General features: G+C 41.3%; 1 protein-coding gene across 1 annotated transcript; it reads right to left on the bottom strand.

Moving 5' to 3' along the window:
• Positions 1–6,047: 6,047 nt before the first annotated feature.
• LOC105036582 (heat shock protein 81-1) lies at positions 6,048–12,650 on the bottom strand. Its single transcript, XM_010912337.2, has 3 exons — positions 12,374–12,650; positions 11,858–12,280; positions 6,048–7,827 (listed from the first exon to the last, which is right to left on the bottom strand). The coding sequence occupies exons 1-3, from the start codon at positions 12,497–12,499 to the stop codon at positions 6,274–6,276; spliced, it is 2,103 nt and encodes a 700-aa protein (XP_010910639.2). The 5' UTR covers positions 12,500–12,650; the 3' UTR covers positions 6,048–6,273.
• Positions 12,651–20,365: the final 7,715 nt, after the last annotated feature.

Genomic DNA, 20,365 nt, shown 5'->3' with positions numbered 1-20,365 from the left:
TCTGCTTCAGCAAAGACGATATCGTTGTCGGTGCATTGGTGCTTGGAAGTGCTTCCGCGATCGTCTGCCCCCCGGAGTCGTGTTCCCACCGAGATTATGTTGATCATGCCTGCCATTGGTTGGATGTGAGTTTGCTCTTCGGGTTCCGAACGAGGTAAATCGGAAGGCAATTGTGCAGGATGCTCCTGCGCATACTTCCCAAGATATCCCCACCTTATCAAGTTCTCGATCTCGTTGTTCAGCTGGTGGCACTCTTTTGTATCATGTCCATGGTCGCAATGGAAGCGGCAGTAGCTCTTTCGATCACGAGATTTCATCCTTATTGACGGAGGTTGACGAAGGAAGCTTTCTCCTTCTATCTCCATCAAAATCTACGATCGAGAAGTAGTTAAAGTATAAGAGTCATACCTACCCACAAAGTTTTTAGGCTTCTGGCTTAGTCGGAGAGGTGGAGCCTCATTCTCGGCACAGATCCGACTGGGCTACCTGGAGCCTCCTCCCTTCCTTGCCTTCTTTTTCTGGCCTTTTTCCTCAAACTGGCGTTGGTTAGTCATGGCTTCCTTAATGTGGATATACTTTTGTGCACATTCAAGAAGTTCGACGTAAGATCGAAGAAGTGTCTTGTCCAAAAAGTAGATGAATTTGGAGTTTCAGAGTCCTCGCTTCATCACCACAATGGCCGTCACCTCATCAAGGTTCTTGACTTTTAGGGTGGCAGTGTTGAAACGCACCACAAACTCTCACAAAGATTCTCCATCCTGCTGACGGACAAAAAAGAAAGCTGTCTATAGTTCTGGGTACTCTTAGGTTTGTGCCAAAATATGCCACAATCAGCTGCTCAAACTGTTCGAAAGAATTGATGCTTTCTGGCTGTAGCCCCGAGTACCACGCCCATATGATTTTTCGGAGTGTAACCAGAAAAGCAATGCAAAGGAGAGCGTCAGATGCCCCTTGTAGAAGTATGAGGGTTTTATAGCTTTCAAGATGATTGAGTGGGTCTGTGGAGACATCATATGGCTCGATTTATGGTATTTTGAGCCGACTGAAAATTGGCTCATCGAGGATCCGTCTTGAGAAAGGTGGGTTCGTATAGACACCGAATTTATTGATCGAGTCTCGATGGTTGGTTTGGAGCCATTCCAGACGACGATCTATGTCCTTCAATTTTCGATCGTACTTGTCCAGCCGTTGTTGCGACACATCAGGATGCCGCGAGTAGCCTGGAGTAGAACCTTCCCCAGAAGAAAAAGATCTCGACGAGGATCGCGGCCTCTTCCCCTTATATTGAGTTCGTCAAGGGAAATGCGGGGACCGATGATCACCGGAATCGACACACGAAGCACGTCGAGACTCTGAGTATGGTGGCCGTCAGACAAATGGAGAATTCGCTCAACAAAAATGCTGCATAGAGTGGCGGGTTAGAGATCACGATCAGTGGCTGTGCTTAGAAGGCGCCTAACACGCTGCGACCTCTCCCAACTGTTGTTGTTGTTGTTGTTGGACATCTTGAACAGCCTCCGTCAGACTTTTCACCTACTGCACGAGGGCAGCAAACCTAGTATCTACCGTCATCGATGGTCATGAAGCACTCGGCTCTCCACGGGTTGCCGGAGGTACGTCATGCCATGACGAGTGTCGAAGTAAACCAGTAGAGACATTTTGCATCCTTGTCTTAGCCATGGAGGTTCTTGAGAGAGAATTTTTTTCTGCTCGATCACCTGCTACTTCCCCCTACCTGGCACACCAAACTGTTGCGGTCTTACTCTGATGGATAGTCGGTTAGAGGCCGACTAGGAGTTGCGCCTGTCAATTGGCGACTGGATTACCGATAAATGATGTATCATCATCGAAGAAGGTGCACCAGTCAAGATCAAGATGAAGGACAATGATAGAGTTTAGAGTGAAAGGATGCGGGGCTCTGCTTGATGCCAAAAAAAGAGGATCTGCAGAATAAGTCATGCCGGAGGTGGCTCCGATGAAGATCCTCTGACGCTTAAGTTAGTAAATGGTCCAAGAGAAAAAAGTGACAGTCTCTGAATTTTAAAATAGTGCGTCTATGCATACCTAGAGGGATCTCCGCTTACTTCTATTTATAGAGAGAGCAAAATATATGATGAGAGGACAGACGATCATGTCGCTTATGTCCTATCATACGGCGTCGCATGGTGCCGCATGGGCATCTTTAAATACCGATGGCGAGTGTGCCTTCTATTCAGCGCGCTCACGACGGCAGATGCTACCGGGCATAGGGCATAATAAATGATCCTGGGGGCATATTTAATGAGATCGTAGTATCCTATCACGGCGCACAGTTAGCCGATCAGGACATGGTGCCTGAGTGACATGACCTTGATGCGGCCTGTCAGGGTTGCATGATGGTCACATTCGATGCTCAGTTAGTCGACAGAGGTCCATTTTATCCAATTCGGTAAGATGAAATTATCGAGATGTCCTGTCTTTGACTGGCGTAGTTGGCTGTTAACCAACCATTAAGTCAGTTACAGACCGAGCAGCTGTGGGAGGCATATTTACTTTAGTCAGGACGGTGCCGACCAGGGACGATCAACCTTCAACCGACTAGATGACAGCGACGGCGCCCGACGTCTACTCAGCTAGGGGAGAACTTTGTATATTCGAGCTGGATTGATTGTTGGTTAGTCGGTGTAGTTTCTTTAGTCAGTCTAAAGATGAAAAATCAGGATAGTCAACTAAGTGACGGAAACCTACCCCAACACTTGCCCCCAACTCTCGAGTCCGACTTAGCAATTGGTCGGACGAGAGGAGTTCGTCTTCGGGCCATCATGAGTTGCTTGAGCCGACTACCACTCGATCGATGCTTCGTGGGGCGAACTGTCGCCTTGTATTTTCATGCGACGACACCATCCTTTCACAGATCTTATGGCAATAAATGCTGCGAAGCTCGAGACGATCTTCTGCATAAATGACAGAAAATCGACTAGCAGGGTAATAATGAGCACGCATATCCGAGTCATCCATGTGACAGCCACCTGTTGGTCCGATCTATGATCATGCGAATTGAGCCTGCTCGATGAGATCTGAACGGTGGTGCGCTGAACGAATGCTGGGAGGATCGATCGAGATTGCCGCCACATGTCATGATCTCCGAGTTAGGCATGGTATTCGACGTCAATTCTGACCATTGAGAGAATCTATATATAGAGGTTGATCTTCTCCCTTTTTTGGCTTTACTATTTCCACTCCGCCTCAAGTCCATGCTGCCCTCTTTCTCTATCGAGAGTCTAGTTGCCAACGAGTCACCACCTCCGGCGCCGGTCTTCCATCGCCGTCAGCCTTTGTCGCTGGTTCTCTTTCCCTCCTTAGAGGTTTTCTTCTTGGTCCTTTTTTCTTTTTGTCTTTTCCATGACTTATTCTCATAGAGAGTTTGGAGATGAGAATCCGATCGGTGATCGAAGTTCTCGAGCTCTTTCAACCCAGAGGGTGACCAAGGAGATTACTCGAAATGAGCCCGATGGAATGTCTTCTCGATAGGGTCAGCCAAATCTGAATGAGTCGAATGAACAGCCGACTGTCAAGAACACTTTTGGACCTCTCATGGAGAGGTCCAAGCTGACTGAGTCAGTAGTTGACCGACTAGGGGGACATTATCATTTTCCTAGTCGATATCGGTTGATGGCACCCAGCGAAGGAGGTCGGGTCGTTCGTCCTCCCGATGGCTATATTGCCATCTATGAGGAGATCCTTCGATCGGGACTTCGATTCCCTCTTCATCCTTTTTTTGCCAACATTTTCGACCTGTACGAGGTCATTCCCGCTCAACTGGCCCCCAATTCCATTTGTATTCTTTCTTGTTTCGTTGTTCTCTGTCATCTTGTTCTGATTGAACCTCGAATCTCTTTGTTTCGAGCCATTTTTGTCTTAAAGAAACATCCCCGAGAGCGGGGGTGGTGATTCTTCTATCCTCGACCCCAACAACAACTCTTCAAGAAGCTCCCTTCCTCTATTCATGGGTGGAAGAGTAAATTTTTTTACATTGCCGCCGACCACCCGTGGGGCTTCGATTGGACCTAAACGACTCCAAACCTTTCCCCAAATAGGAACGACGTAGTCCTGAATGAGGATCGAGAGGCATATGAGAAGCTTTTTGAGGTCCAGATCCCTGCGCATCAAGAGTTGCTCAAGGAGCAATCCCTTTACGATGCCGATATTAGCCTAACTAGCCATCTTGATAGTTTTCTTTTTCATAGACCCTTTTTGTGCTTTCTGCTTTATTCGTTGGCTCACCATTTTCTTTTTTTGTTGCCCTCACACAAGCATGCGAGTCACGACGAGATCGCTGAAGGAGGCGGTCCGAAAGAAGAAGAGCAAGATAGCATCCGAGCCGGCGACCCATCTCGACCACCGAAGAAGCCGAGACAGGAGTCTCCGATTCGAAAGTCGAGAAGCACACAGCCACCATCGCCGCCCAGAGCATCGATGGTGCACCTGTCTCCGCCATCTTCCATCGAGGTCGTGACAGTCACGGCCTCTCCCTTAGCCGACGATGATGTGGTGGTCGTCCAAGCACCGACGAGGTCGACGGAAGCAATGCAAGCCCTCCCGATCCAAGTCGGATCCAGAGGAAATTGAGTAGCAAGTCGAGAAGCTGCCGACAAGGGTAAGGCACCAATTATCCTCCGTTTCACCGCGGACTACGATCCGGATATGCCTTCCGGAGAGCCTACGATCACGATCGGGATGCACTTTAAAGACACCAATAAGATGCTCAAAGATCGCCAACTCGTCGGACAGTTGGCGAGGATGGTCATGCTTTCCACAGACTGGAAAGTCAAGAAAGCGCGCAGTCTCAAAGATCTAGTCGGACGTTTATATATCGTTGATCGGGGTAAGTATTTGGACTTTCTTTATTCGATCTTTTTTCTTTTTTTAGCCGAGTAGATGACTTAGCCATTCTTTTGTATTGCAGATGATTCACGACATTACAATACTATCGAAGATTCACGACATTACAATATTATCGGAGGGCTGATCAAATCCGTCCAGGTCAACCACGACTTAGAGGATCAAGTCCAGACCACGCATGTGCAAGCTGAGATTTCCGACGAGCTCCTCCAAGCTGCCGAAAAGCGAGAAAGAAAGAGAAGAAAAAAAGAGCAGAAAGAAGATCTCTCTACTAAAGGCTGAGTTGACAAATCTAACGGCCCAGCAGCGAAGCGACAAAAAAGAGTTTGAAAAGCTGAAGACTGATTATCAAAAAAAGATGAAGTCGATCGAGAACACCCTCACCAAAGAGAAGAGGATACTGAAGGCAGAAAAGACTGCCGAGAAGGCCGCCAAAGAAGACGAGAAGATCACCGTCGAACTTCAAAAAAAATTGACGGTGACAGAAATTGAGGCTCAGAAAGCTGTTTCTCGAACACTGATCGAGTTTTGAGAATCGAATGAATATCAGGATAAGCTCGCCAACGTCAGTGCGGATACGTTCCAACTCAAATTCATGCAGTGCAGAAAGAAGATTCACCGCCTCATGCCCGAGATGAACCTAACCTCTCTTCAGCCCGGCAAAGAATCAGGTGATGAACATGCAAAGACCGAAGCAGGCCATCCCCTAACGAGCTAATTGCATTAGACTTATTAAATTTTTTCTCCCCCAAATAAAGATAATTTTAACATCCTCCCCCAATTGCAACAAAAAGGAACCTAAAATCCTCTCCAAATCGAAAGAACACACACACACACACCGGACTGGAAAACATGATTTGCAAGAATTCTTGCTCGCAGCACATTGAAATATGGTTAAACATGTACACCCGACCGGAAAGCAGTATCACCACATCAGTAAAAGAGGGACGTCATAACATCGAAGATAAAAGGACACCACTTTTTATCAACCCAAAAGGAACGGAAGGAAGAGTTGAACCAGGAAACGTCTGTTAATACATCAAACAACATAAAAGATACTCATAACAGCCTAACCTCTGATAGCACAGAATTTGAACATTTGCTAACCTTAAACAGAACTGAATAACCAGGATTGACATGAAAAACAAGCAAAATTAACAGAGTAGTAGAAAACAGCTATACTAATATTATTTGGAATTCGGGAATAGCACCACATCACAAAGGTCTATGTATGCAAAAATAAAATAAAAGCCTCCAGCACTAGCTAACAAATAAGGCAGCCAAACACAGTAAGATAAGGCTAAACATGCCACAAAATTATCATATTCTAGATGAGCTGACTGAGTTCTTAAACCCAGTAGGAAATACCGGAGAACAAATGGTAAAAATGGTTTAGTCGACCTCCTCCATCTTGCTGCCCTCTGCATCAGCATCCTCCAGTGAAGGCATTTCAGCATCTGCATCAACCGTCTCATCCTCGTCAATGCTGAGACCCAACTTCAGCATGCGGTGGATCCTGTTGCCAAAGGTGTTGGGTTCATCAAGGCTGAAGCCAGAGGTGAGAAGAGCAGTCTCAAATAGCAGCAGCACGAGGTCCTTGACCGATTTGTCATTCTTGTCTGCCTCTGCCCGCTTCCTCAACTCCTCCATGATGGGGTTCTCTGGGTTGATCTCCATTGTTTTCTTGCTGGACATGTAGCCCGCCATGCTCGAATCCCTCAAGGCTTGTGCCTTCATGATCCTCTCCATGTTGGCAGTCCAACCATATTCACCAGTGACCAGACAGCAGGGAGAATCTACCACTCGATCAGACACCACAACCTTCTCCACCTTGTCACCCAACACTTCCTTGATGACTTTGCACAACCCCTCAAATTTCTCCTTGAGGGATTCCTTCTTCTTCTTTTCATCCTCACTCTCATCAAGCTTCAATCCCTCCTTTGTTGCAGAAACCAACTTCTTCCCCTCGAACTCCTTTAACTGACCCACAGCATACTCATCAATTGCATCAACCATGTAAAGAACCTCGTAGCCCTTCTTCTTCAGCCTCTCCAGGAATGGGGAGTTCTCAACAGCCTTTTTACTCTCACCCGTGATGTAGTAAATGTCGTTCTGGCCCTCCTTCATCCTTGTAACATAGTCCTTGAGGCTTGTCATCTCATCCCCACTCTTGGTTGAGTGGTACCTAAGCAATTCAGCCAACTTGGTCCTGTTCGCAGAGTCCTCATGTATGCCAAGCTTGAGATTCTTCGAGAATGCTTCATAGAACTTGTTGTAGTCCTCCTTGTTCTCAGCAACCTCGAAGAAGAGCTCAATGCACTTCTTGACCAGGTTCTTGCGGATGACTTTGAGGATCTTGTTCTGCTGAAGCATCTCTCTAGAGATGTTGAGGGGAAGGTCCTCAGAGTCAACAATCCCCTTGATAAAGCTCAAGTACTCCGGAATTAGTTCTTCACAGTTGTCCATGATGAAGACACGACGAACATAAAGCTTGATGTTGTTGAGCTTTTTCCTGGTATCAAAGAGGTCAAAAGGAGCTCTCTTAGGCACAAAAAGCACCGCCTTGAACTCCAGCTGGCCCTCCACAGAGAAATGCTTAACAGCCAAGTGTTCCTCCCAGTCATTTGTTAGACTCTTGTAGAAAGCAGCATACTCTTCCTTGGTGATCTCTTCAGGCTTTCTCATCCAGATTGGCTTCTGCTTGTTGACCAAAGACCACTCATGCGACACCTCCTTGATCTTCTTCTTCTTCTTTTCCTTCTCTTCTTTCTCTTCATCGACATCTTCAACCTTCCCTTCTTCAGCATCTTTCTTCTCCTCCTCATCCTCGTCATCAGAAATTTCCTTCTCGGTGGTCTTCTCAGTCCACAGGGAGATAGGATAGCTGATAAACTCAGAATGCTTCTTGATCAGATCTTTGAGGCGGCGCTCCTCGAGGTACTCCAACTGCAATCAAATCAAACCAAAACATAGCAGGAAGGTTATTCACAGTATGAAAAAGGATAAGCACACATTTGTAGAGAAGAAAAAGAAAATACGAAAAAAGTGGCAATGATGACAAGCAACAGAAAGCCCTCATTTATAGAGTTAAAAGCTAGAGAAGTCTTCCATTATCAATATCTAGTAAAGCACAACAATGAACATTTTCGCATCACATTAATTTCTGAGAGATCATAAAGCTGTATACTCATCTTGCAATGTAAAAATACCAATAAAAGTTATACCAATCAACAATGAAAAACAAAAAAGGAGCATCATGATAAAATAGCAATAAAAAGCATACTTATCAACCATGAAAAAAAAAAAAAAAAAGAACAGGAGCATGCAGGTAAGACAGTAGTAGCCTTCAAATACATGTAACAAAGACAGTTTTTACTAAGCATATTAATGGCTAACCTCATGATGTTATTGATAATTATCACAGGCTGTTACACATTCTATATAACTAAAAAATTGGCCATCATGTAACAGTCATAATGCTTGTTATGACATCACCAAGTTTATGATTGGGAGTTGGCCACAGAAAACCTCAAACAGTGATGCATCATAATTTTATCCATGTAGTCAACCATAAACAGATGGCATAAAGTTTTTGTTGCAAGGAAAATTGATAGTATTAACTAATGGTGTTACATCATTATTACAAGCAACTACATTGGTTTCTTACCAGAAGAATTGCAAATAAATCGGAGTTGAAAAATAGTTTTTCATTTTAAACGTAAAATTTCAGAATCAATTATTTGATGACGGCCTGTTATACTGATGAACACTTGAATTAAGTCACTAAAGGCACATAATTCTATTTAATTGCACTTTATTTATTAAGAATTTGATACCCTCTAATCTATTTTGGAGGTAATTGAAAGTTTGGATTCATACCATTCAAATTGGACTCAAATCAGGTTAGATTTGAGTGAACCAAGCAGTCAGTTCTCATTCCAATGTGAACGCGACTTATTGATCAATAGAGGAGAAGCAATATAAAGATCCAAGGGTCTTTATTCACGCTCCCACCTCTCCTTTGATGAAACCCTAGCCTTCTCTCTATAAATACACTCCAACCCTCCTTTCTCAATCCATCAACCCCCTTGTGGGGGTTCTTCATCTTCTCCCCCCTCTTCCTCCTCTCCACCATCAAAGCTCTTTCCTTTCTCTCTTCCCATGAAGCCAACGCCTAAGTTTCTCTTCAAGTTGCTGCCTCCATCTCTCCTTCTTTCTTCTCCATAAGTCTAGGGGAGATCCTAACCCTAGCACACCTTCCATCAAATCTAGATGAGGCCTTAATCCTCGTGCCGCCATCCTTTCTCTTCCATAAACCCTCTTCCATCTACCTTTCTTCCTTGAAGCTCTTAGACCAAGCCTTCTGGCCATCCTACCGCTGTCTGCACGAAGGAAGACGAAAGATTCAAGGAGACACATCTACTATCGGACGCAGCGAGAAGATCAACTTAGTTTAGTTGTCTTGTATCGCAATTTTATTTCTTTTTCTTTATGTATGCTTCTTCATTTGATTAATGAAAAGTAATTTTATTACAATTTCTATACTTCTTTCTTAGTTTCTTGCGATCTATTATTCTTTTCTTTTGTGTTTTCGAAACAATCGACTAAAATCTCTGCGAATACGATCCCGACTCATCCTATCTACATAGTAGTGAGCAGGATTATTTTTGGTATGCTACGACACGCATCAAATTTTAGCACCGCTGCCAGAGATCTGGACGCGATTGTTTTGAAAAAAAAAAAAAAAAATCTGTAAAATAACAAAAAAAATATTTTACGGCTTTCTATATTTTTATTTCTTACTTTAGATTGCTTGACTGCCTTATATGCTTTATTGCTTTATATTTTTAGTTGATTATTTTTTTTTTTGCAATCTTGCTTTTCATACTTTACTTTGCTGATTAGTAATTTATCTTTTTATTGTTAGTTAATTTATTTTAATTGTTTAATTATCTTTTATTTTTTTTTTTAAAATTTTTGCCTTATATTGCTTTTCATATATAGTAGATTTACTGCTCTCTAGCTAGATTACATTATTTTCATGCCTAAAAAAAATTTCTGCTTTCTATAGTCTAGTGATTTACTACATTCTATAGTTTAGAATAATTTACTGCTTTATATAATTAGTGATTTCTTATTTTTTTTAAGTAGATTATACTCTTTGCTTTTTATTTAGATTACATAGTTACTTATATTCTTAACTGTGAGATTATCTTATTTGCATAGTTAAGTAGTTACCTTATTTGTTATTACCCATTATTTCTAATGATTTACTGCTTTTCATAGCTTAGAATAATTTATTTTTCTAAAAGTAGATTTGATTTGTCGCGTTATTTGTAAGTTACCCACGTGCGGACGCCCAGGCCCAATGCCCTTGCTCGATCCACCATGGACCATGGGGTGCTGGACGGTCCATGGAACCGCGTGGACCGAACACACAGTCCACGCATGGTCTAGAGGAGTTTTTGCGCGAACCGACGGTCCAGATCACAGCCAATCACGATCGGACAACTGGAACACAATCCGGACGTGATCAGACATGATCCAAGGCTATTTTGCACGATCGGACGGCTCTGGTGCAAGCCGATCACGGTCGGACGGCCACAAATGGTTCTAAAGATGATTGAGACTCTGTATTCCTACTGAAATAGTGTTTTTAAGATGCTGAAGCCTATATAGCTCCAATTGACGAGCTGTTTGTTGCATTGGAGAGCTGATGACGTTCTACAGGTGCAGAAAGGCTTCAAGAGAGATTTTAGAGAGCTTTTGTGAAGATTTTGAAATTTTTCGGTGGAAAACTTTTGTACAAGGGTTGAGTGATGAATTCCTCTTGCATTGATTTTGTTTTATTCTCTCATAGTGAAGTTTGCACACCTCGTGGAGGTAGGCTTGAGGCCGATCCACATATTTGTATTGTATTTGTTGTTTTGTTTATTCTTTCTTCCTGCTGCACCGTGTGGTACCGAATCCTGCATAACACTAATAGCGTTCTAGAGTTCATTGAACATTATGTCACATGCCACAATGTATTCTTGCTTTGGCATCAACAAAATATGACCTAGTAACACAAAATCGCTGCACATATACAAATTTATATTTTCTTTTTCTCAAAAGCCATTTTTTCTGCTCCTATTTTCTATCTTTCAAAAAAAAAAAAAATCCAAAGTTCCAGTAAATAATGCCAACAATGAGACAATTATAGTTAAAAAGGGAGGCCTGGGTCCTGCCAGTGTTTATATACATGCATGCATAGGCGAAAACCACCACACACATTGGGAAAATCGCCTACATGCACACACCATGCTTAAATATAGGTATGCATGTGTGGTTAAAACCCGCATAAACATGCCAAACATGGCCTTGTGCTCGTAGCTCATGATTGGTCCCAATGCTTTTCCTGTTTACATCTGCAAGTGCCGTGTTAGAAGCAGTCCTCAACATTATCTTTAGGCCCAACATCATAAGGTCACCTTAAGAAAATATTCAAGTCACCAATCAGCCGCTCCAAAACAATTCCTCACCCAATAAGCAATCTCAATAAGCCCCATAAATTGCCTCATAAAATAGTCCAACCTTTTGTTACAAGTCAACATCATTTCAACGTTCAAGACATCTAATTGAATCCAACACCGAAAACATTGCCCTTCCACATTTTCTTCATCAGCTAGTAATCCACAACCAGTTAAAAACCAATCTCAGGCCAAAATTTAAGTGCAAATCAGAATAATCAAATTCCTATACAAACATTAAGGACAGCATACCTAGTTAGCAAATAAGAAAATAACTTCAACAACATTAAAGTATCAGTAATTAATCAGGCCACCAATACAAATAATCAAACAACCCATTAAACAAACGCCAGAATGGGATTCTCTACACCTACGCAAACTACTCGATACTCATCAATTCAAAAGGAGAGAGAAGAGAGAGAAATTTATTTGAAGTTAAGCTAGCATCAGGGCTATTGTTTCAGTACCTGATCCTCCTTGAGGAAAAGAGTGATCTTGGTGCCCCGTCCGAGCTTTTCCCCAGAGGTATCCCTCGTAACAGTGAACGACCCACCGGCCTGGGACTCCCACACGTACTGCTCATCATCATTGTGCTTTGTGGTCACCACCACCTTCTCAGCTACAAGATAGGCAGAGTAGAACCCCACTCCAAACTGGCCAATCATGCTTACATCGGCCCCGGCCGCGAGCGCCTCCATAAACTCCTTGGTGCCGGACCTAGCAATAGTACCAAGATTGTTGACCAGATCGGACTTGGTCATACCAATACCGCTGTCAATGATGGAGAGGGTGTTGGAGGCCTTGTCGGGGACGATGTGGATGAAGAGCTCCGGCTGGGCGTCGAGCTTGCTCTTGTCCGTGAGGCTCTCAAACCGGATCTTGTCCAGCGCCTGTTAGGGTTTCAGATCAGCAACAACAATGCATCAAAGGAGAAAGAGAAGAGATCTTCAGTTAGGAATCGAGAGAAAAGGAGAAGGACTCACATCGGAGGCGTTGCTGATAAGCTCGCGAAGGAAGATCTCCTTGTTGGAGTAGAAGGTGTTGATGATCAGGCTGAGGAGCTGGTTAATCTCCGCCTGAAAGGCGAAGGTCTCCGCCTCGGCCGCCATGGTCGAAGAGAGAATAGATTTGGCTTGGAGGAGAAAAGAGGGATGGGGCTAGGGCTCGACACAACCGAGAGACACTATGGGATTGGAGGGATCTAGGGCGTGCGGAGAGAACGGGTTTACATAGAGAAGAGGCGGGTGGTTCTAGATTGTTCTGACGCTACAAAGCCGGAGGAAGGTTGACTTGGACTACGAAAAAAGGGACGGGCGGGCTGGAAGATATTTCATCTAGATGGACTCCGGTATATGTACGTTTATATGTATGGACGGTAGCTACCGTTTATGTATATATGTATGTATAGCAGCTACCATTTATATATGTATGTATGTATGAATGTATAGCAGCTAGTAGCTATCAGGTACGCCACGTATATGTATGTATAGTAGCTACCGGGCACACAAGATAGAGAAAAGGCAGTTTCCTGGCACTATGTCATGTAGAGTTAAAAAAAGCTATCAAGTAAAACCTAAATTATATGAATACTTAGATTTTTACAATCAAAATAAATATTAAACAAAAAGACTTGACATACAACATATTGTCTCGTATCCTAATTCATGACGGAAGTAGGTATATCCCTAAATTTTCAATTCATAAAAAAAAAAAAAAAAATAGCAAAGAAAAAATTAGGATCCATCTTGTGGAAGAAAATAAACAGGGACACGTATTACAAATTTCAACTCCACCTGTGCCTTCATCTAATTGTCCCTTAATAATTACTCTATTATTTTACATATGCATCTTTCTTAGTTTATGTGCTACGACTCTCTTAAAAAAGAAAAAAAATTATCAGCCAAAAATAGGGAAAGCACTAACCGGGCCAGGCAAATGACAATGAGAAATTTTGATCAATACATTTTTTTTTAAAAAAAAATTCAACTACTATAAGCGCCATCTATCATGAATTAGATTTTCACAATCAAAATAAATATTAAATAAGCCTTGACATATAAGAAATAAAACACCATTGGAAGCAGATGTATCTCCAAACTTTCAATTCACATGACAACCTTTTTTTTTAGATTTATCTCTTAAAAAATGAAAATCTTACTAACATCAAGTTAAACTTTTTATGATTCTATAAATAATAAGATTTTTTTAATATTTTAAAATTCATAGCAGTCAAATGTATTTGCACATATATTATGACAAATAGCACAAAAGGCTTCTTTCATTTTACTATTAGATACATACATACATACATAAAGCATGTTTAAAAATATTTTTTTCTTTAGCCAAATAATGCAAATACTAAAGGATCATTTCCGATCATAAAGATTGCACAACTCCACTCCTATCCAACCATTGAACACCTGCAATAGACATATGTGGTACTGAGAAAAGAAAAAAGAGGAAAAAAAAAACAAAGAAGAAAATAGGATCCACCTTGTGGAAGAAAATAAAAATAAATAAATAACAAAAATTTCAACTCCATCAATACCTTCAACTGATTATTCCTTCATAAATACTCTATTATTTTATAAATATATCTTTCTTGGTTTATATAGTGCTTTTTAAAAAATAAATGAATTACCAGTAAAAAGTAGGAAAAACATTAATCGAGCTAGCTAAATGATAATGAGAAACTTTGATCAGTATATTTAAAAAAAAAATAAAATAAAAATTGACTAATATGAAAGGCATCTATTGTGAATTGAATTTTCACTACCAAAATAAATATTAAATAAATTGATTTAACATATAACAAATCCTATGCGTATCTTAATTCGTAACGTTATTAGAAGCAGATATATCTCCAATTTTTCAATTCACATGGTAACCCTTTTCTAGATTTATCTCTTAGAAAATAAGAATGTTGCTAACATCAAGTTAAAAATTTTATGATTCTATAACAAATAAGAATTTTATACTTTTAATATTTTAAAAATCATAGCAGTCACATGCATTCGTACATATATTATAATAAATAGTACAAAAATCTCCTTTCATTTGATTATATATACATACATACATATGTAAAGCATGTTTAAAAATAAATTATTTTTAAATAGATAATGCAAATATTAGAGGATCATTTATACTCATAAAGATTTCACAACGCCACTCCTACCCAACTATTGAACACTTGTAATAGGCATACGTGGCATTGAGAAAAGAAAAAAGGAAAGAGAAAAATAACAAATAAGAAATGAGGTTCCACTTTGTGGAAGGAAATAAATAGAAAAAAAAAATTTTAACTTTATATGTTCCTTCATCTGATTGTCGCTTAATAAATACTTCATTATTTTATAAATGAAGTTTTTTTGATTTTGATGCTGCCCTTTTAAAAAAGAAAAGTTATACCAGCCAAAAGTAAGGAAAGCATTAATCAAGCTAGCTAAATGACGGTGAAAACTTTAATCAATAGATTCTTTTTAAATAAAAAAAAAATTCAACTACTATGAAAAGCTTCGATCGTGAATTGGAGCTTATCCTAATAGTAATATCCCCTGCTTAACAACCAAAAATACGAGAAATGAGCATGATTTGATACATTCCCAAGGATTTGGACTTGGATAACAGCAGTGCAGGTGGATCTCCCTCCCTTTCTTTCAAATAAACCGATATTAGCTACAGACATATCAAAACACAAAAGACTGGCATAATTCATGTGAGACAGTAACACACACTCAATCAACAGCATCATCCCTTTCACAACTAGCAAACAAATCAATAAAAAGTTTGCACCCATTCATACTTCTTCTCATGTAACTATTGTCAGATGTTTCTCCACCCACATGACAATCATAGAGGTTTTTATCTAGGGCTGAATACGAGTAAGGTTCGATCAGATTAAGATAAAAATTTCAGCTGACCGAATCCAATCGGATCAGAAAAAATTCAACTCACTGCCATCCGTTTATCATGTATAAATCATTTGAAACTAAAGTGAATGATTTACAACAGGTTCGGATAGATTATGTTGGTTTGGACTTCAATGTTGATTTAATATTGATTTTAAATTCAATATTGACTCATTTAAGCTTATTTGCCCCTTTTTGATCAATTTAATGCAAAAAAAGTCTAAACCTTATAAGTTATAAATTTTAAACTTATTTTTAAATCTTTACAAAATAAAAATAAAAAAATTACTCATTTGAAAGCAACTACATCTGAAAGCTTTCACTTTAAAATTACCTCTAATTGATGTGCTATCATCAATAATTCAACATTAATATTCTCATAAATTCAAATGAATAACAAAATATTTTTTATAATAAAGTATTGAAGTCCAAACGATGCTGTCACAAAATAAAATTGAGCTTATGAAATATTACATCGGTTGGATTCAATTTTTTACAGATTAAAAATGTAGGAGCTGAAGCCGACCGTAAATAATCGATTTTTTACAAATCTCAATCCAATTCTATCCAATTTATATCTTTCAACCACCCGAAATCGATGTTTATTGAGTCGGATTGGATGGATTTCTTTAGATTTTGGTTATTTGCTCAGCTCTAGTTTCACCTTCAATCCTTGTGGGATTCCGAAACAACCTCCAAATGGGGAAGATTTGGTGTTCAAACCTGCAATATTTCCCCGAGTATTTAGCACTGATAAGCCCTCATCATTTCTTTGAAATGCTTGGTGGCGCTTGCAGCATTGTTCTCATACAAGTAAGAACAAAAATAAAAAAGGTTATTTTGTGTTGAAGATCCCACCGAGCTAATCAAAAATGGATTTAAGGCTGAAGCCAAATATGATTTCAACGGTTAACTAGGAAGCAACAATATAACTCTGAAAATAAGATGGTGGAAACCTGATCAAAGGTAGTTAGAGGAATGCAACCCGGTTGGATAGCCTGTTTTCTGTTTCATGTACCAATGCTCTGTCATCAAATCACCAAAGCAAGAAATTAAGCCAACCCATACTCTGTTAGCTTAGTTCATGAGTTGGGACGGTCAAGGCATGGGCTAGAGTCTCATGAGACAAGGAAGTAAACTTTGTTTGGGTTTCAAGTAAGTTTCTGAGAAACAAGCTGGGAGCAATAGCATCTCAAACCTGCCACACTCTGCCTCCCGTGGATTTGCACATTGCAATATAATATTTGTTGCGGCCTTGCTCCAGTAGATAGTTGGTTAGAAGCCAACTGGGAGTTACGCTTGTCAATTGGGTGCACAGTCAAGATCAAGATGAAAAACGATGATAGAGTTTAGATTGAAAAGGTGCTGGGCTCCGCTTGATGCCAAAAAAAGAGGATCTGTAAAACAAATCCCATCAGAGGTGGCTCCGGCGAAGATCCTCCGACGCTCAAGACAGTAAATGATCCAAGAAAAAAGAGTGACAGAGTCTCTGAATTTTGAGATAGTGCGTCTATGCATACCTGAAGGGATCCCCACTTACCTCTATTTATATAGGGAGCAAAATATATGATGAGAGGACAGGCGATCATATCGATCATGTCCTGTCATACGGCGTCGCATGGTGCCATGGGGGTATCTTTAAATGCCGGCGGCGAGCATGCCTTCTATTCGATGCGCTCGGTGTGACAGATGCTATCGGACATGAGATATAATAAATGATCCTGGGAGCTCATTTAATGAGATCGTAGTATCTCATCACGGTGCGCAACTAACCGATCAAGGCATAGTGCCTGAGTGATATGACTTTGATGTGGCCTATCAGAGTCGCATGATGGCCACGTTCGGCACTCAGTCGACAGAAGTCCATTTTATCCAAATCAGCAAGATAAAATTATCGAAATGCCTTGTCTTTGACTGGCGTAGTCAGCTGTTAACCGACCATTAAGTCGGTTGCAAACCGAGCAGTCGTGGGAGGCATATTTACTTTAGTTGGAACGATGCCGACCAGAGGCGACCGATCTTCAGCCAGCTGGATGTCAGCGATGGCGCCCGACGTCTACTCAGCTGGGAGAACATTGTATATTCAAGCCGGATTGATTGTCAGTTAGTCAGTGCAGTTTCCTTAGTCAGCCCAGAGATGAGAAGATAGGATAGTCGACTAAGTGACAGGAATCTACCCCAACACTTGCCTCCCAACTCCTGAGTCCGACTTAGCAGCTAGTCGACCGTCGCCTTGTCTTTTCATTCGACGGCACCATCCTTTCACGAATCTTGTGGCAATAAATGCCGCAGAGCTTGAGAAGATCTTCCGTATAAATGACAGGAGATCGACTGGCAGAGTAATAATGAGCACATGTACCTGAGTCATCCGTATGTCAGCCGCTCGTTGGTCCGATCTGTGATCACGCGGATTGAGCCTACTCGATGAGATCTAAACGATGGTGCACTGAATAGATGCTGAGAGGATCGATCGAGATTGCCGCCACGTGTCATGATCTCCGAGTTAGATGTGGTATTCAATGTCGATCCTGACCGTTGAGGAACTCTATATATAGGGGTTGATTTTCTCCCATTTTCGGCTTTATTATTTTCGCTCCACCTAGAGTCCACGCTGCCCTCTTTCTCTGCCGAGAGTCTAGTTGTCGGTGAGTCACCACCTCCGATGCCGGCCTTCCATCACCGTCAGTCTTTGTCGCCGGTTCTCTTCCCCTCCTTAGAGGTTTTCTTCTTGGTCCTTCTTCCCTTTTGTCTTTTCTATGACTTCTTCTGGTAGAGAGTTCGGAGATGAGAATTCGATCGGTGATCAGAATTCTCGAGCTCCAACCCAGAGGGTGATCGAGAATATTACTCGAAATAAGTCCGATGGGGTGTCTTCTCGACAGGGTCAGTCAGATTCAGATTAGTCGGATGAACAACCGACTGTCGAGAATACTTTTGAATCTCTCGCGGAGAGGTCCGAACTGACTGAATCGACAGTTGACCAACTAGGAGGACATTATCATTTCTCTAGTCGGTATCGGTTGATAGCACCCAGTGAAAGAGGTCAGATCGTTCGTCCTTCCGATGGCTATATTGCCATCTATGAGGAGCTCCTTTGATCGGAACTCCGATTCTCTCTTCATCCTTTCTTTACCAATATTTGCGACCTGTACGAGGTCGTTCCCGCTCAATTTGCCCCCAATTCTATTCGTATTCTTTCCTGTTTCGTTGTTCTCTGTCACCTTGTTCGGGTTGAACCTTGAATCACTTTGTTTCGGGCCATTTTTGTCTTGAAAAAACATCCTCGAGAGCAGAGATGGTGGTTCTTCTGTCCTCGGTCCCGACAACAACTCTTCAAGAAGTTCCCTTCCTTTATTCATGGGTGGAAGAGTAAATTCTTTTACATTGTTACCGACCACCCGTGGGGCTTCGATTGGATCTGAATGACTCCAAATCTTTCCCCGAATAGGAATGACGCTGTCCTGAATGAGAATCACGAGGCATACAAGAAGTTTTTTGAGGTCCAGGTCCCTGTGCATCAGGAGCCGCTCAAAGAGCAGTCCTTTTACGATGCCGAGATTAGCCCGACTAGCCATTTTGATAGTTTTCTTTTCCATAGATCCTTTTGTACTTTCTGCTTTATTCATTGGCTAACCATTTTCTCTTTTTGTTTCATTCACATAGGCAACCTAAGCTCCATTCAGCCCGACAAAGAATTAGATGAGTCGGGTGATGAGGATGCAGAGGCCGAAGCGGGCCATCCCCGACTGAGCTCCTGAACATCTCTTGTACTCCCCTCTTTTTTTTGTATTTGTAATAATTTTTTTGGAAATGAAATGAAATCTTTCTTTATGAATTGTCCGACCTCTTTTGTGTGTATTTTTTTCTTGATAAATTTTTCACAAAATTGACTAAGTGATAAAATCGGTAAATAAATAAAATAGTCTGTAGGAGGTAGCTAACCGAAAAGGTTGTAGCCAAATTAATTGAACTTGAAAAAATTCTCTAAGTCATATAATCAACTCTCACAGGTAAACTCGGCTAGAGCGAAGTCATAATCATAAATCGTCCTCTGTAGGTTGTCCCATTAAGTAGGAACTTGTATGTGGTTTTTAGGATCGATAGATCTTTGACTGATCGGTGTAGAGCCGACTTAGCACAATTTATTTTCATCAGATCATATGACGAACTGCAACTCTTATGCTTGCAGCCCTTGGGCTGTTGCAAGTATGATGGCAGTTGTCGGACCATGCAGCTCCAATAATCGAATTTTAGCTGATTAATGCAACGATTTTGCCTAAGTCTCGCGTTCAATCCGGCGCCACAGTTTTTGGCGGGCACGCTTATGATTGAGGGACCCATCCATTGTTACGAACAGGCTCACTTTCGGCTTCGTTAGTAGGGTATGAGCCAACTAGCATTTCGTTAGGTACGAACCGACGAGGGAGTGGTTGTATTGTAATTTGTCGAGAACTTGAGTTATAAGACACATACCTTGTAAGAAGAAAGACCTTTCTTTATTTGACGAGGGTATTCTTACTGATAATACATTCATAGATTTTCGGCGTTTCAAGTTCAAAGAATCTCGATGCCATCCAAGTTCTCGATTTTGTATGTCCCTGATCGTAGGACTGCCGAGACTCTATAAGGACCTTCCCAATTCGGAGACAACTTTCTTTGCTCAGTGGGCTTGAAAATCTCTGCTCTTCTTAAGACTAAGTCTCTTACTCGGAAGATTTTTGGCTTGACTCAAAAATTGTAATATTGCGCTACCCTTTGTTGGTAGGAGGTTATTTTTAGTCAAACTTTTTCCCAAGCTTCTTCGAGTAAATCCAAATCTGCTCGTTTCTTATCCGAGTTGGTTGATTCATCGTAGTATTCTACTCAAGTTGAAGGTAAGCCGATTTCAACTAGAATCATGGCTTCGGTTTCAAATGCCAACTTGAACGAAGTTTATCCGATCAAAATTCGAGGAGTTATTCGGTAAGACCATAGGACACTGTGAAGCTCGTCGGCCCAGCTTCCTTTAGCTTGATTGATTATGATCTTTAGGCCTTGAAGAATCATCATGTTCATCACCTCAGC

This window comes from Elaeis guineensis, chromosome 8 (genome assembly GCF_000442705.2).
Source record: "Elaeis guineensis isolate ETL-2024a chromosome 8, EG11, whole genome shotgun sequence".
Taxonomy (NCBI): domain Eukaryota; kingdom Viridiplantae; phylum Streptophyta; class Magnoliopsida; order Arecales; family Arecaceae; genus Elaeis; species Elaeis guineensis.
The sequence above is the reverse complement of the archived record's forward strand: the minus strand, read 5'-3'. Positions and strand labels throughout refer to the sequence as shown.